The sequence below is a fragment of the Felis catus genome, chromosome F2 (assembly GCF_018350175.1).
Source record: "Felis catus isolate Fca126 chromosome F2, F.catus_Fca126_mat1.0, whole genome shotgun sequence".
NCBI lineage: Eukaryota > Metazoa > Chordata > Mammalia > Carnivora > Felidae > Felis > Felis catus.
Genome location: NC_058385.1, coordinates 12,123,137 through 12,138,599, shown reverse-complemented (window position 1 = coordinate 12,138,599; position 15,463 = coordinate 12,123,137). Strand labels below are relative to the sequence as shown.

Below are 15,463 nucleotides of genomic sequence, written 5' to 3'. Positions count from 1 at the left end.
TTAAAACTCCTATTTAAGCCCTTTTTATAACCAACACTGCTAGGTGTCCTCCATTATGTCACCCAGCTACATTATTATCCGACGACAGCCTCTTAAAATGTAACAAAACATATGGCAATTTCCTGTTCTACATGATTTTACTTAATGCTGTTTTCTTAATTTAAAATAAGCTTCATTTTGGTGCTGGGCATTTTTTTGAGAGAGTCACAGTAGCCTTTTTTTTTTTTTTTCCCCCAAAGCTAGGTCTCTGAAATACAAAAATACAGCAAAAACAACCCCAATAATTAAAATGCATGTTCCACAGTATGTTTCTGCCAGACGTTAACAGGATTGGAATGTTACATAAGTCAAAAGACGTGAATGAACCTTGAGAAAATATTTTTTTTTTTTTAATTTAACGTTACCATTGGCTTCAAAACCTTTATGTGACATTCTTTTAGAATGTACGCTTAGTGCTACTTTCCATTCCAATTTCCAAACCGGACCCAAGGTTTTCTAATATTAATTGTCATGTTTTGCAACGTTTAAAATAATCAAACCTCAGTAATGGTTATATTTTCCTATTTCTAGAAACCATAAAATTCTAATAAATTTGAAAACACGGTATTTTAAAAACCTTTACAAAGTTTATTTATGAAACTTCATAAATTCCCAGAAAAGTGTGCTGACAGAATGCATTAAACAGCATATTTTCTCAGCCTCAGCTACTACAAAAGACACCAAGACATCTCTATGCTTTCATTTAAGTAAAGCCCATGTCACGTAAAATATTTCAAAAGTATGTTAGCAGAATAAAGTATCCATCACCCGCCTAAAACGTATCTTAGTAACGAATAAAATATTTGGTAGTCCCAAACTAGTTATTTTTAAATACTCAGACCCTGTTCTATTTTGTGAACATTTTAGCAGGGTAGATAGCCACGTAAGGAAGTAACTCACAAGAATTCAAGATTAGAGCAAACGGCAGTTAGGTTTAAAGAGTTCTTTTAATTTAAAAAAATTTTTAAAAGGCAGTGTCCTAAAAACTTGAAGTCCCCAAAGATCCATGGAAAGAATAATATTTTTTAAATTAAAAAAAAAAAAATCCATACAGCAGTTCCTCACCCAACTGTCCTAGTGTTTACGCTACACATGGACAGAAGTCTCCCCTACTATGAGGCTCCATTTCCAGCATTTATTTCCGCTCTAACTGCCACAAATTATACAATACTACAGCTGAACGCTGGGCCCCTTTCCTTTCATCTGCACGCCAAGAGCAATCAGATTACCCTGGTAACCAGCGGTCACATGACCAGCACCTGCTCTTTTGGCTGGATGCCACTGACTAAAGCCATCTGCTTCCCTCAATCAGCTTTCAAACATTCTCAACACCTGCGCTGCAGTGTTTTGTGGTTTCTTTTATCAAATCAGTGCAAAACTGCTTCCAAAACTTTACATATTTCTCAAATTTGTTTAAATCAGAGGTAGGCCTGTCACAGAGTTGAACCACTGCCAGGTAAAGTAAGTCGGCAGCCAGTGCCTTTCACCGTGACCTCTCTGCACCAGAGCGAGGTACACAGTTTAATTTAGTGGGGTTACCGCACCCTGTGTGAACTATCCTATAGGAGTAAAAAGGCTTCCTGTCTTAAAGCCGCCAGAGCCCAGGTTTGCTGAAATATCAATTTGCTGAAGGAGAGAAGCGCTAATGATTTTCCACCTGCCCTGCCCATGAATGAACTGCGTGGAACCTCCAAGGCTGCTAAAAGTCAGACAAGACCTCTCCAAATGCTCAGGGAAAAAAAAAAGCCTGTAGCCAAGGGAAGCACTCATCCCAGATCTGATTACCGAAAGATTTCCAAACTCATTAGACCTTGCACTATTAACGTTGCTCAGAGACAGGTAAGCACTTCCATGCTGACACCTTCTCGTGACATCAACACCCAAATCAAAAGCGTGCCAAGAAGTCAAAAAAGCTACAAAATCTTCAATGTCCACCCAAAGACATCACAACCAAGGACAAGATAAAGTCATGTTAATTAAATTGCCTTTGCTACTGCTTTGCAATCAGCTAATCTGGATTTTCAACTAAGTGTTACATTACAACTGCTTTGTCCCCAGAAAACTAAGGTCAGAATTTTTCTTTCAACAAATGAGGGTAATACAGACTGTGGGTTAGGCTGATGTGCGTCAGACACACCTTAGCTCAAGTTCCAACTCTGTCATGTATCACCTGTCTGTCTGTGACCCTGAACAAATCACTTCGTTTCCCCGAGCCTCAGTTTCTCATCGGTAAGATGAGGTCAGTAATTCTATCTTCCTCCAAGATTCGTTATGAGGTTTAAATGAGATAATGGATGAAAACGCTGGTGGTATGTGACACAAATGCCAGTATTCACACACACATCTGGAAGGCAAGCAGCTGGGAACGCATTCGGGGACGCCTGGGAACATATTCTCTGGTGTGGCTCAGACCCACTCGGGCTGAATCCACTGCAGACTCAGAGACAGAACCCCACTGCACCAAAGACCATTTCCTCTAAAGCAAAGTCCTTTATCCACAGTCCCCAGCACAAGCTGGGAGGACAAACAAGCAAACGATCCCAAGGGCCACTCCCCTCCGTGGCCACTGCTTTAGTTCAGGCAGGTGTCATTTCCCACCTCGCCTGTTACAACCGCCTCCCCCGCTGCCTCGTCACCCTCGTGATCCACGGGCTGGGTCACCCGCTATCAGACTGCCGAGGAAAGGACACACGTGCTACCTCCACGGTCGCTATTTAATTTAAATCTCTAGCGTTCAGAGCTAGTCTTTTACAATGCCAAAGCCAAAACGTGGCCATACAAACATTCTTCTCCCAAATTATAATTTGGAAAGCTGGCAGGCACGCACGGGGCAGCTCTTCCAGCTGGGGGTAAGAGAATGTTATTAATAAGAAACATCCCTCGAGCGGACACTGCCATGTCGAGAATGGAGCCACTGAGCTGCTTGGCACAGACACAGAACCTCCGACAGCTGCCGTGATGGCCACTCGCGCGGGTTTAGCCGATGCTGGCCTCCACGTGGTGACCTCCCGGAGGGAGGACCCCAAGGGGTGGGGGGGTGGGGGTGCTTTCTAATTCTAGCCCTAAATGGCCTCAGCCCCGGAGGCATGGTGCCTCCCCCGGACCCGCTCTGCCTCCCGCACTTCCTACTTCAGGGACATGGCACTGCCACCAGAACGTCACCTACAACGTCACGCACCAGCACAGCGACCAGCTAAAACGTAAACCTGACTGCGCCGTCCTGCTTCAAGTCCGATCTACACGATGACGTCTGAGAGTCCGCACCGGCCTACAAGGCCTTCTGCGATGTTTGCAACTGGCAACGTTGTGTTTCCACTTTCCTCGCACCCCAAACCCTCCGCACCCTCTACGTGCAGACACGCAGAATGTGCTCACTAACGGGCACACCTGCCTCTTCCACCTCCGTTCCCCCCCCCCCCCCCCCCGGCTCCATCTACGGCTCTGCAAGACTCAGCTAGGCCATCGCTCATTCACGAGAAGCCTCACTCCACCTACGTGAAGGAAGGTACCCTGCACAAGGGGTATTTAAAACACACAGAATACGGTGGGAGCACTACCACAATGAACTGAAACCAAAGCTCTGTGTGTGTGTGTGTGTGTGTGTGTGTGTGTGTGTGCGCGCGCGCGCGCGCGCGAGTGTATGTCTTTCTCCAACTATCACATAGGCTCAAAAGAGGAAGAAGTGTGTCTTATTTATCTTTGCTTTCCTAGTGCCTGGTCAGGTAGGTGCCTTATCAATTTTAGCAGATCGATTTAATTGCACAACACAAGTTAAGAGCGACAACAACAACAAACACGTATACGGCCCTTACCGGGCACTACTCAAAAGTGCTCTTCTCATTAACTCGTTGAAGAAAACCCGACGCAGATTCTGTCTTCATGAGGAAACACCCACGAAGCTCAGTGAAATGGGATTAACATGCTACTCAAACAGAGTGAGACGCAGCACGTTTGCAAAACCGATACATCTCTATACTTCTCCTCCCTGCTCATACAGTTCTTTCATTTCCTCAGCCTTATCTCCCACTGTGGCTGGTGTCACCGAGATACAGAGCCACCCGCTCCTGAAGCTAGACAAGCCCTTCCAACCTTGGAGGAAGCACATTTTCTGGGGATGGCGCTAGCAGTCTGAAGGGCCACTGTCCCTCCACCAGCTCCATTCCATTTCACATTTTATCACGAGAGCGGGTCATACTGGTGGGCAGCTGGATGTGCTTGGGGTCCATAGCTTAGTGACATTTAGGTCACCTCTGCTAGACCAGGCTCTGAAGGGCTGCAACTGTCCCCAACGTGATCCAAACATATGCCTTTAAAAAAAAAAAAAAAGTATTTATTCTGAGAGAGAGAAATAGAGCACAGCAAGGGCAGAGAGAGGGAGAGAGAATCCCAAGCAGGATCCACATTGCCAACACGGAGCCCGATGAGGGGCACGATCTCAGGAACCGAGAGATGGGGACCTGAGCCGAGATCAAGAGTCGGACACTTAACCAAATGAGCCACCCAGGCGCCCCGAAGCATAGGCCATCTTGACGAGACCACTGAGAACCCAAACTCTGTATTCAGAGAATACACGCCATACAGAGGGCCGTGCTAAGGCCATGCCATACCCGTTACGGAAGGGTTCGTATTCAGCTTTTAAGAGTCTACAATGAAGGGCTAAGTGACAGTACCTGAAATGGGGTCGCATCAACTCCTTCCACCTAAGACACAGCACATAGACAACTAATTCTTTTTGGTGAAAAAGAGTACAGGCTTTGTAAACAAGTAAGGGCCAGAACTTACTAGAAATCCAGCTAGCTGCCCTGACCTACTGCAAAACAGAATGCAGTCACACACTGATCAGCATCAACATTAAGGACCCAAACGGAAAGGTAGTTTGAAAAGGAACCGTATTGTGGGAGCACCTGTGATGAGAATACAGCCAGTGAAGAGGTCTGGACAGCAGGAGGGGGGCCCTCAGACAGATCCTGCAGATGGGGTGATTCCCACCACACTGGGGAAAACCAACCTTGAGGCCGGGGTCCTGAAGGTTAATCGGATTTTTCAGAGGCTCAGGCCAAAATGTCATCTTTTAGAAGAAGAGTAAACAGTGCTGCAATATATCCTTATATTTTACATGTTTAAAAGGTTTTTAAATGAAGAACTGAAGCTAATGAAGGAGGAGAGGGAGAGAGACGTTCCCGGCACAGGAGGTCTGCAACGTGTCGCGATTCTGAAAGATCCGGCGGCTGCCATAATAAAGCCTGTAATAAGCTGTTTGGACCAAGGGCCCAATGGTGGTAGAGAGAAGAGCATCGAGCCTCTCAGCTTGAGTATAGAATTTTCCTCTAAGTTTTTAAAAAAAATTTTTTTAAGTGTATTTTGAGAGAGAGAGAGAAAGAGAGAGAGAGAGAGAGAGAGCGCACGAGCATGAGCTGTGGAGGGGCAGAGAGAGACAGAGAGAGAGAGAGAATCCAAAGCGGGTTCTGCACTGCCAGCACGGAGCCCAGTACGGGACTTGAACCCACGAACTGTGCACCAGAGCTGAAAGCAAGAGTTGGACGCTTAACTGACTGAGCCCCTCCTCTAAGTCTGTAAACAATGAAAAAGAAACTTAAAAGACAAAGAAGCAAAACAAAAAAGAGACAAGATAAAGTACTAACAACTGAAAAATATCAATTAAGGCAACATAAAGTGGGATACATCATCAAGTAAAATCAACCCAACAAAACAAAACAAAAATTTTAAGGTCCTAAGATGAAAACTTGTTTTAATGGCTACACTAGAATGTAATAAAATGCAGGTAATAGAATAAACTGATGATGACAGACACAGAGCAAACCCTGAGCAACAGACAGGACACACAAAAGCCAACTCCTCGCCGTGAGGGCAAAGGCCCAGGAGCACTCGGGACACTGGTCCAAACGTGTGAGATGCTCCACGGGGCCACCTTGGGCACAGAGCTCCCGGGCGGGATGGCGGGATGGGAGCAAGACCCTCGCCCTGCCCCCTGGGTCTGTCTGCCCCCCCCCCCCAGCACAGTCAGCCTGCAGGTGCCAAGCCGCCCGGCCTGGGGCCGAATACTTCGCTCCAAGCAGGTGCCCTGCCACCCCAGCCCCTAAACCCCACCCATAAGTTCTTCACCCTACTCTCCTGGTTGAGAAAGAGAAAGAGTTGAGAAGAGAACAAGAGAGAGGAGGGGTGGGGGGGATGCTATTTTACTTCTGAACAACAAGCGTATGATTTCAATGACAAATTAATAGGCTTTTTTTTTTAAGTTCTCTGAAAGTGACTGGATGGAACACCTCTAAGACACTTAATTTAATCTAAATTGTTACCTTAAATAGCTCTTCTAGCATCAAGTACTCCTTAAGTACATTAACTATGCTAAATTTTTAGGAAGGAAAGAACAAAGAAAGTTAGATACAGAAACCTAATTTGCTTTCATTTAAAATGCAAGTATATTGCAAACAGTCATCATGCCTCATCTTTTCATTTTGTAATCAGACTTTCCAAGGATGAAGAAACTGAGGGTCAGACAGGCTACGTGCTCAGCCCAGGAAGTTGCACTGCTAGGACTGTAGCCAAAAGCTGTCTGGTTCCAGAGCCCACATTTGAGTCCTGGGACTGATCCGAAGGCATCTTCTTCGTGAGATCTCCCTAGGAGTCCAGTGCCGGCCTGGCCTTTAGGGGTATCCTTCAGGCCTCAGAAGTGTTTCCTGCTGAATGTGTTCTGTGACTTGGGACGATCGCTGGCTAGCCTTATAACATAAGAACCCTGTCCTGAGGATAGCTACTGGGTTGCCCCCTTCTTAAAGAAGACGAAGGAAGGAAGGAAGGAAGGAAGGAAGGAAGGAAGGAAGGAAGGGAGGGAGGGAGGGAGGGAGGGAGGGAGGGAGGGAGGGAGGGAGGAAGGAAGGAAGGAAAGGAGGGAGGGAAGGGAGGGAAGGAAGGGAGGGAGGGAGGAAGGGAGGGAGGGAGGGAGGAAGGGAAGAAGGAAGGGAGGAAGGAAGGAAGGAAGGGAAAGAAAGATAAAAGCTCTCCTGAAAAGAGCCAAATCCATTTTTAATAACGAATGTACTCTTTTTTAAAATGTCTATTTATCTTGAGAGAGAGACAGAGAGAGAGAGCAAGCGGAGGAGGACAGAGGGAGACAGGGGGAGAGGGAGAATCCCAAGCAGGCTCCGCACTGCCCGTGTGAAGCCCAAGGCGGGGCTGGACCTCACGGACTGTCAGATCGTCACCTGAGCCGAAATCGAGAGTTGGACACGTGATCGGCTGAGCCACCCAGGTGCTCCAACAACGAACATATTCGGGGCCGGGGTGGGGGGGAGGGTGTAAAAAAAGACTCATCATTCAGTCAAGAATTCTCACTGAAAATCTAAAGGCTACTGAATTTTATGGATTATGGATCGAATTAAGATCTGCCAGTAACACGGAAAAGAAGTCTAGTTAGCGAATACGTTCTCTCATCGCAGAAGCGCAACACAAACATTAGCCACCCGGCACCGTGGCACAACACAGACCTGAGCACATCGGGCGTCACAGGAGTGAGGCAGAAAGCACACCCTCTGACTACAGGGTGCTCTTCAAGCGCCAAGTGGGAGGCTCACGGGTGGCTGCTTGTGCCACGTTGCAAGAGGCTGCTCCTGCTGATGCACAGCATCCCCATGACTCAGGAAGGGGGACACTGGGCTAACTTGGGCAGCTAGAACCGCGCTCCCTAGGTTCCCTAGATCTTCTAGGATCTGCCAGCGTGGCCGGTACGACACACGAGACACGCCGCTCACCCACATTTTAATAGCTGCCACCTACCTGCAGGGAGGTAGGGGACAAGGCAGAGCAAGTGGTGAAACCAACGAGGAGGAAATAGCACCACCCACCCCTAACAGGAGAAGCCCAAGGACCACGACATTATACTGTTCCTGCAGAAATCAGGGCTACCCACACATAATTAGTACTCTCGTGGAAGTTCACATCAAAATAAAGAAGAATGGGGTCACTTTTCCTAATTCACACCATTTCCCTAGTTGACATGTTAAAGCTAAGCCACACAGACTTCTCTGAGAAGCTGAAGGAGCTGGTGTTCCAGACGGCTGATGCTCTCACGGTGGCTCTGCACAGCACCCAGACTTGAAGGGGCCCTCACCCGGGCAGAAAGATCTTTGTGCACCCATCACGTGACAGATTTCGCAGCTGCACAGAACTTCACACTTTTCAGAAGCATGTCTAGGCGCAGATATTTTTAATGATCACTTAAAAAATGAGCCTACGATCCCTTCTGCCCTTTATCTTCCACTCCTAACGTCACAACCACATCTACTATGGCGACACATGTTCTGCCCTAAAATTCCACTTGAGAGAGACTTCAGAGGAGTGCGTTCCAGAAACATCCCCCTTTGACATACCACTGCCACCCATGGCCTCCTCACCTCTCGACGTTCAACTGATGGGTGTTGCGAGAAGTGGAGGCGGGAGTCTACGCATCCTCTCCCACATAAAACCACAGCGGCAGCAGGCCACCGCTCTCCCTGGATGGGCACGCGTCCCAGGGTGGTCACTCCTGCATCTAGCACAGTAGGAGTCAGCAGAACCTGCTTTTTAAGGGTCAATGTTGTCGGGCCTTCTCCTCCCCCAAGGACTACGAACTGCACCACGTGTTGCTAAAGACAGCAGGGTCTGTACTAAAGAGCGGCTGACGACTCTCCCTGCCTGTCCATTCAGCAGATTAAGACAAATCAGACAGAGGAAGGGACATAACGTGGCCTGTCACCAGCAAGAGAAAGATTTCTGAGGTGGCCATCCTGAAGGAAGAAAGGATTTGGGATGAAAAAGACCTAATGGCCCCCTTTTCAAAGAGAAGGTAACCTTTGAGACCAGGAAAGGGTCACCTGGTCCCATCCCTGACCTGGAGCTTGTTAACGAACCAGAGACCTGGCAGGGCAGGCCAGTGGGTAGAGACACGATGCTCACAGGTGCCTTTTCTCCCTTGCTCCCCTCCAATCCTCAAAGGGCTCAAAGTCCATTTTGTGACCATATGTTTAAAAAGTCTGTATCCTCTTCTGGAGGCACGGTGTCCAAAACACTTAATTCAGTATTTTCAATTATCCAATGATGTGGGTCAAAACTAAATCACTGGATGTAAATGAAAGAACAAGGAAGCAGAAGAAAAGTTGGGTGGGTTTCATTTATTTTATCAGCTATATACCTGGTGGACAACTATCTGACTCTCTGGGTTTTCTGTACTTACTAAGCAAAACTAGTTCAATGGTTTGCTTTTGTGTCTAATCTCCACTGAAAAGTTTTTACGTGTCTAGGAGCACACTATAAAACACGTATTGGGTTGCCAAAATATACCAACGTTGGGCTCGCTGGCTGACTTAAAAAAAAAAAAAAAATTCCTCAGGTAAAATGCTGCTACTTTCTTAGATCATAATGGAGAAGACAGTATCTGAAAAACCAAAGTCCCTCAGAAGAAAGTGGCCACGTAGATATTAATGATAATGACAGTGTGGTTTGCAAAAAACGGACCTGACGTGTTTTCGGTGCTTCGTGTTTTTCAAAAAATAGCAGCAGCGTGTTTATTATCCATTTAAAAATAAAATATCTTCATCACTCTTAACTGAGAAACAGCATTTCAGCTTCCTGCTAACTTGAACACTGGGGGTGGAAACCCAGAGCAAGGAAACTGCACCAGCAGCCAATCTCCGTGGCTTCGTTTCACGGGAGCTATGCTAGTCAAGTCACAATCTTTGGCCAAGTTCCCTTCTGTATGCACATTCAAAGAATCTTTATATAGCTAAGTGGACCACTAAAGCATTCGAGAGTCATTCAAAGGAGGCGCTTCCTCCAAATTCTCTCTCATTTCACGGGGCCCGTGCATACACAACAGAAAACGCATTGAAAGGAAGAATGCAAACCCTCCTGTTTCAGCTTCTTGGATCCTTCCGTATGCAAACTGGCATCCCCTCCAGCCCACAAATGTCTTAGCTTTTATTTTCAATATTTACTGCCAATATTTGAAAGCTATAAGGACACCTGGGGAGAGCACGAGGAAAAAAATGGGTAGAAAAATACATATTTAACATAAAAGGGAAAGGGGAAAGAAAGATACTATTTCTATTTCTAATAGAAAAGTGGAATGTGGCCCCTTTTTCTCATTATTAAGATTTTAAATGTCTTTTCTGAGATGCTGAATGCCTTTTCCTGTTTCTCTACCATCCTATGTAACAGCGTCTGGCAGATTCTTTTAGGTTCTCCTGTGCGGACCAGACGAACGTAATTCGACTTTGGTGGCCCAAAGGGTCAGTTCACGGAGAATGGCCACAAATTCAAGCCTCAGCCACTTTATGGAAGGAAGCAGAATGGCAGGTAGTGAGAAGGACATCCTAAAGGCACACAGAGTCAGCCCGGTGATAACAGCCACCCTCTCTGAATGTGCTTTATCACGGAGAGCGTGTGAAGGATGCAAAACAAGCCAGACCACCAGTGGGTCACTTGCGTCATCACCCGTTCAAAGGACAACGCCTCTGTTTGTAGAACGTCACCGATGACAGGGCGTACAGGACTGAACAGGGAAGATGCGAGCAGTTCTACGTGAAATTTTTCATTTCACTTCTGTGTATTCCCTTGTATTTCAGCCCTCTGTAGGAAAATTATTTTCTGTATAAACAAATTCATCAAGTTAACTTATTCAAGGATGGAAATAACTGGTATCACATAACATTTTGCAAAACAAAATTGCCACTGCTCTATTCCAGTGCTTAAAAGCAAACTGCTATGGCAATTCAACCCCAGTGCTAACATAACCCAAACCCCCTATTACCTTCATCACTGCATATTCAATTTACATAATTATTCTGCTATGCTATTCAGAATTTACATGTAGTTGTATGCACTTCTACTGATCTGTGCTTCAGGGATGCTATTTCCTTTCTAGACTTAGCAGAACACGAGGCCACAGCTCGATGTACTCAATACATCTGGCCGATAGAAACTGCGGCTCAACAAAATAATGGGTCGGTTTGTGCCTTTACTGAAAATCTCTGCTCAGTTACCATATTCTTGGACAGCATCCCCATCTGACCATCAACAACAGGAAAGCTCTTAGAAATTTCCTCACCGCATTTCATCGTAAATCAGCAAGTGGCCCTACAAGTGGTCAAGTCCCCGGGGCCAGCAGAGTTACTCCAAACACTCCCGGCGCACTCCTCAGCATGGCTTAAGTCTCTCTTTCCGCGTGCAGATCTCCATACTCAACAGAAATATTCCAGTCAATTATTTTCACACCACTTGGGGAAAAACAACTATCGCCTATAGGAGGCATCCACTGAGATGATGCGTCTAAAGCGAATGAAGGGAGGGAAACGTACCAAACATTCCTCTTGGGAGAAAATGATCACATGCCCTTCCGCCTATCAAAAGCGTGTGACCCTAATGCAAAGCCATTACTCGGATTCAGCAATGCCAAAAATTGACTCTGCACAGACCATTCAAACGTCAGGATGAGCAGCTGAGAGCACGCAGACGAGGCCTGCCCTGGAATTTTGCCCTCGTGGGTGAAGACAGGCTCTGTCTTTGCATCAAGCAGCACGTGTGCCCAGAACCGAGTGGATGTGATGCCCTACGTTCCTAACACTTGTTTATAGTTGTTGGGGACATTTTAACAAGTTCACTGTGAAATACAGCATTTTAACATCTGCCCCAGTGTATCCCATAGGAGGTTAAGGGTATGCTAAAGAATGTTTTTAAAGACAGGATGAGGTCCATGTAGACTTCTCAGAACCAGAGAATCATACACTTGGAAATTTATGACAACATCCAAGATATAGTGGGGGTTATTTTTTTTTTGTCCTTTTTTCTTTCTGTTAATCAATTTTTGTCATTCGGTGCTAGATTCAAAATATTAAAAATACAAACCGAAGGCAGATATATATATATATATATATCTTGAGACTAAAACAAGTCTTGGTGATATGTTTTCTGAGTTCTAGGAAGCTCTTTTAGAACACAGACACTTACACTTCAAGTTTAAAAAACAATAACAACACATTCTTTTAAAATTTTGCTTCGATTTCTTTCTCCTTGGGAAAAATATGCACATGCCTCCTCCTATCAAAAGCACAATACTTAGCTTTTGGGCAATTATATTTCTAAAAAAAAACCCCGGTAAGTCAGACCGAAATTCTAACCCTATGTTCCTTGCTCACATCCTAACACTTAACAACAGTACCTACAAAGAAGAAGTATTTAATGGAATATTTCTTAAGTAAATGAACAAAATTTATAACGGGTTGCAGGATTAGAAGAGTGTTCATATGCAGAAAAAAATAATAGTTTTCAATTAAGAGACCACATACAGAGGCATCAAAGAACGTTCATACGTAAATGCAAATATCGTCACCTAGAAGAATGCGGTGTTGAATATAATTCAGTTATTCCAGCACCATAAAAAGTACCGATGACAAAAATTTTTAAAGGACTATGATACAGACTTCCAACACACTACAGAATAACGTGTTTGGGGATGTCTGGGTATTCTTAGCACAAGTTGAAAATCCAAATTTGCTCTTTTGCTTTGCAGGAGCACCTCTGTGGTCACAGAAATCAAGTCCTCTCTCTGTATCCGCACGTACTCACACAGGAAAGTCTACGAGTCAAAGGCTGACAGGCCAGCGAGCTCAAAAAGTTCACGTCAAGCATGTCCATCACGGAACGGAGCGTGCATGTGTCCACGCGTGTGCGTGGACATGCATGCACACGGAGGGACGACGTGCAGTGTGTCTCCTAATGGAGTTTGCAAACAGGTTCAGATTAACCGAGTCTGACCATACTTCCATCTGGAAACTATATTTTCTAACATGAGCCATATTCTGAAAAATAGATTCAGATGTTTGGAATTGGTTCAGAACAGTTGTAAGAAATGTTCGGTACAAATGAAAAAAATTAGTCTTCAATGTCTTCTCCTCTCAGCTTTTCTTACTGAGTGAATATGCCTTCTGGGGGGTCAGAGTTGGCGGGGGAAGTACAGAGGGAAGGATGGAGGGAGGAGGGTATTTCCTAGAAGCTAAAACTCGTGCTACTCTTGCATGCATATCTAATGGATAACTGCTATTTGATTTCTCCCACGTTGCCCACTAGCATTTCAACCCTGCCCCGGGAAGGCTTACTCCACCAAGTGGAGAGAATTAATTCTCCTGTTTCAACTTCTGGGAAACAGGGCTGAAAAGCTTAGTGAAATATAGTGACCTGTCTTGCTTCTATAATCCTTCTTTCCCTGTTTTGCATTGTCCTTGAAAATGAGGTTGCTGGCCTATACTTACAAATAACTATGCTGGTAATTTGGTTCTATTTGTTACATGACAAATTTCTACAAAAATACGAACAAGTGATTTGAAAATAATGAAGAATTTTTACCCAGTGAAGTCTACAATGTACCATCCGAATAAAGGGTTCGTAGTAATTGAGTCCTAAATTTCAGAATGCATAAATCTGTTAACTTCTTAGTTTGGGTGTCAGGGCAAGGAACCCGACAATAATGACAAACATCGAGGTGCCGCCCCGCCCTCCTCCCTCACCCCTCCGCCTCCCCCTCCCCCCACCCCACCCCCTCTCCCGGGCCGGGACTGTGTGGTGCTCATTTCTGTACTGTGTTTTGGTGCTGGTGGTTTCCGCCCACAGCCTACCTTGACTTTTTGCTGGATTTGGGTTTTGGCGTGGCAGTTTTTGCTTTCTTTTCCTTTGGCTCTTTGGGAATCTTAGGGGCTTTCGGGGTCTTGGGTTCCTTGGGCTCTTTTTTCTCCTTGGGTTCTTTCGGTTCCTTCGGATCTTTTTTTACCTTCGGCCTTTTCTTTTTCTTCTTCTCTTCTTGGGACCCATCTAGTGAGTTCCTATTTAGTTCTTGGTTATCAACCCCACCAGGGAAGTCATCTTTACCAAAACTTTTACTGGGATCCTCGGCGACAATGTGGTTGTTTTTCTTTTTCTTCTTCTTCTGCTGTGGCTGCTGTTCCACTGATGGCAGGCAATCATCACTCTTCACTAGCTGAGCGTTCGGTCCACTAACCTGAGTCATATCCGGCACTGGTTTCTCTAGAAAGGGCTCCGATGGAGAATGCTGAGAGACAGAAATAGGAACTGAAATTAGTTTATCATTCTTCATATTGAAGAAAGGAACCGAAAGTCAGTAGCTGATGCTTCTGAAACTTACTGTATACTCAAAGCAGCAAATATTTTCCCAAATATACAGTTGTAAAATCTATCATTTTCTCTCATCCAAAAACCAAGAAAGCTTTTACATAAATAGTAAAAAGGGGTAACTCAGGAATACCGTAAAAAAATTCAATTCAGGAAGAAACAAAATTCTCATCTGGCCGAAGCCACCATCCGTTTTCTTAACAGCCCCTACGTACATAGGACACGGGGAAGGACAAAACAGCGGCAAAAGCTAAGGAAGGAAAGTAGATGGAATTCTTTTCCCTATGCGGGAATGAGAACTCGGATTAAAGATACACAATTAAGCCACTTTTAACAAGATCAAGTGTACCAAGCGCTGAAAGATTCAGGTCCCGTGAAAGTTTGAAATCAAGGTATCACACACAAATCTTACACACAAATGACATAGGTCATTCCTGATTTAAATCACATTAAAATACCAAATTAAAAGCACATATCCGAACTTAACGACCTTGGATTTGTTACATTTCTTGGACTGATACGAAATGCAGAGGATGTTTTTCTTAAGTCACTAAAGCTTTACAGTTTCAAATTTTACTGAAGAACAGAAAACCCATATAGTCGAGCTGGTACGCCCTGCGGGAGGAGTTTGGAAACTCACTAGGCGTATACCCAGAGATGGGCTAAAACACAGTAGAGAACACCAACAATTAGGATGGGATGCTCAGCGGTCAGCCGAGATCAGAGTCTGCTCCAAACCAGGACAGGGGTAGAGCATCATCTCCACTGTAAATGAGGACATCTAACGAACCTTTACATTTCAACAAAATTACTTTAAAATGTTGTATCTGCAAATGCCAATTTTTTGCCTTCGTCATCTGCTTCTCCAGACACTCAACAGTAACCATAATAGGAACGGCAGTAATAATGGCTGCTAGTGTTCACTGAACAATCTTCCCATGTGCCAGGCATGTGTTCAGCACTTCACACCGCTGACACCACGCAATCCGCACAGCGGCCCCGATGAGGAGCTATGTGTGGACACTGACACTCTAGGATGCGGTAGCGTGCCCGAGGAGTTACAGGCCCTCCCTCCTGATCACACCATCTCCAAAAAAGGGAGAGGGTGGGAGAGTCCCGGTCGAGGTCTGCAGAGGACTCCGGAGCAACCCAGAAGCCGTGGCTTACCATCAGCAAAGTACTATAAATTAGATTCCGGTACGACCTCCACTTACTGAGCCTCTATTTCATGCCATGTACTGGGCTAGGT

General features: G+C 45.3%; 1 protein-coding gene across 4 annotated transcripts in view; it reads right to left on the bottom strand.

Moving 5' to 3' along the window:
- The window catches only part of CHD7 (chromodomain helicase DNA binding protein 7), a 189,623-nt gene that overhangs the window by 70,163 nt on the left and 103,997 nt on the right, over positions 1 to 15,463 (bottom strand). For all 4 annotated transcript variants that reach the window (XM_045050025.1, XM_045050027.1, XM_045050026.1 and 1 more), the window contains one exon: positions 13,704 to 14,134. In XM_045050025.1, the coding sequence (XP_044905960.1) occupies positions 13,704 to 14,134 (431 nt within the window). The remainder of the gene's footprint in view (positions 1 to 13,703; positions 14,135 to 15,463) is intronic.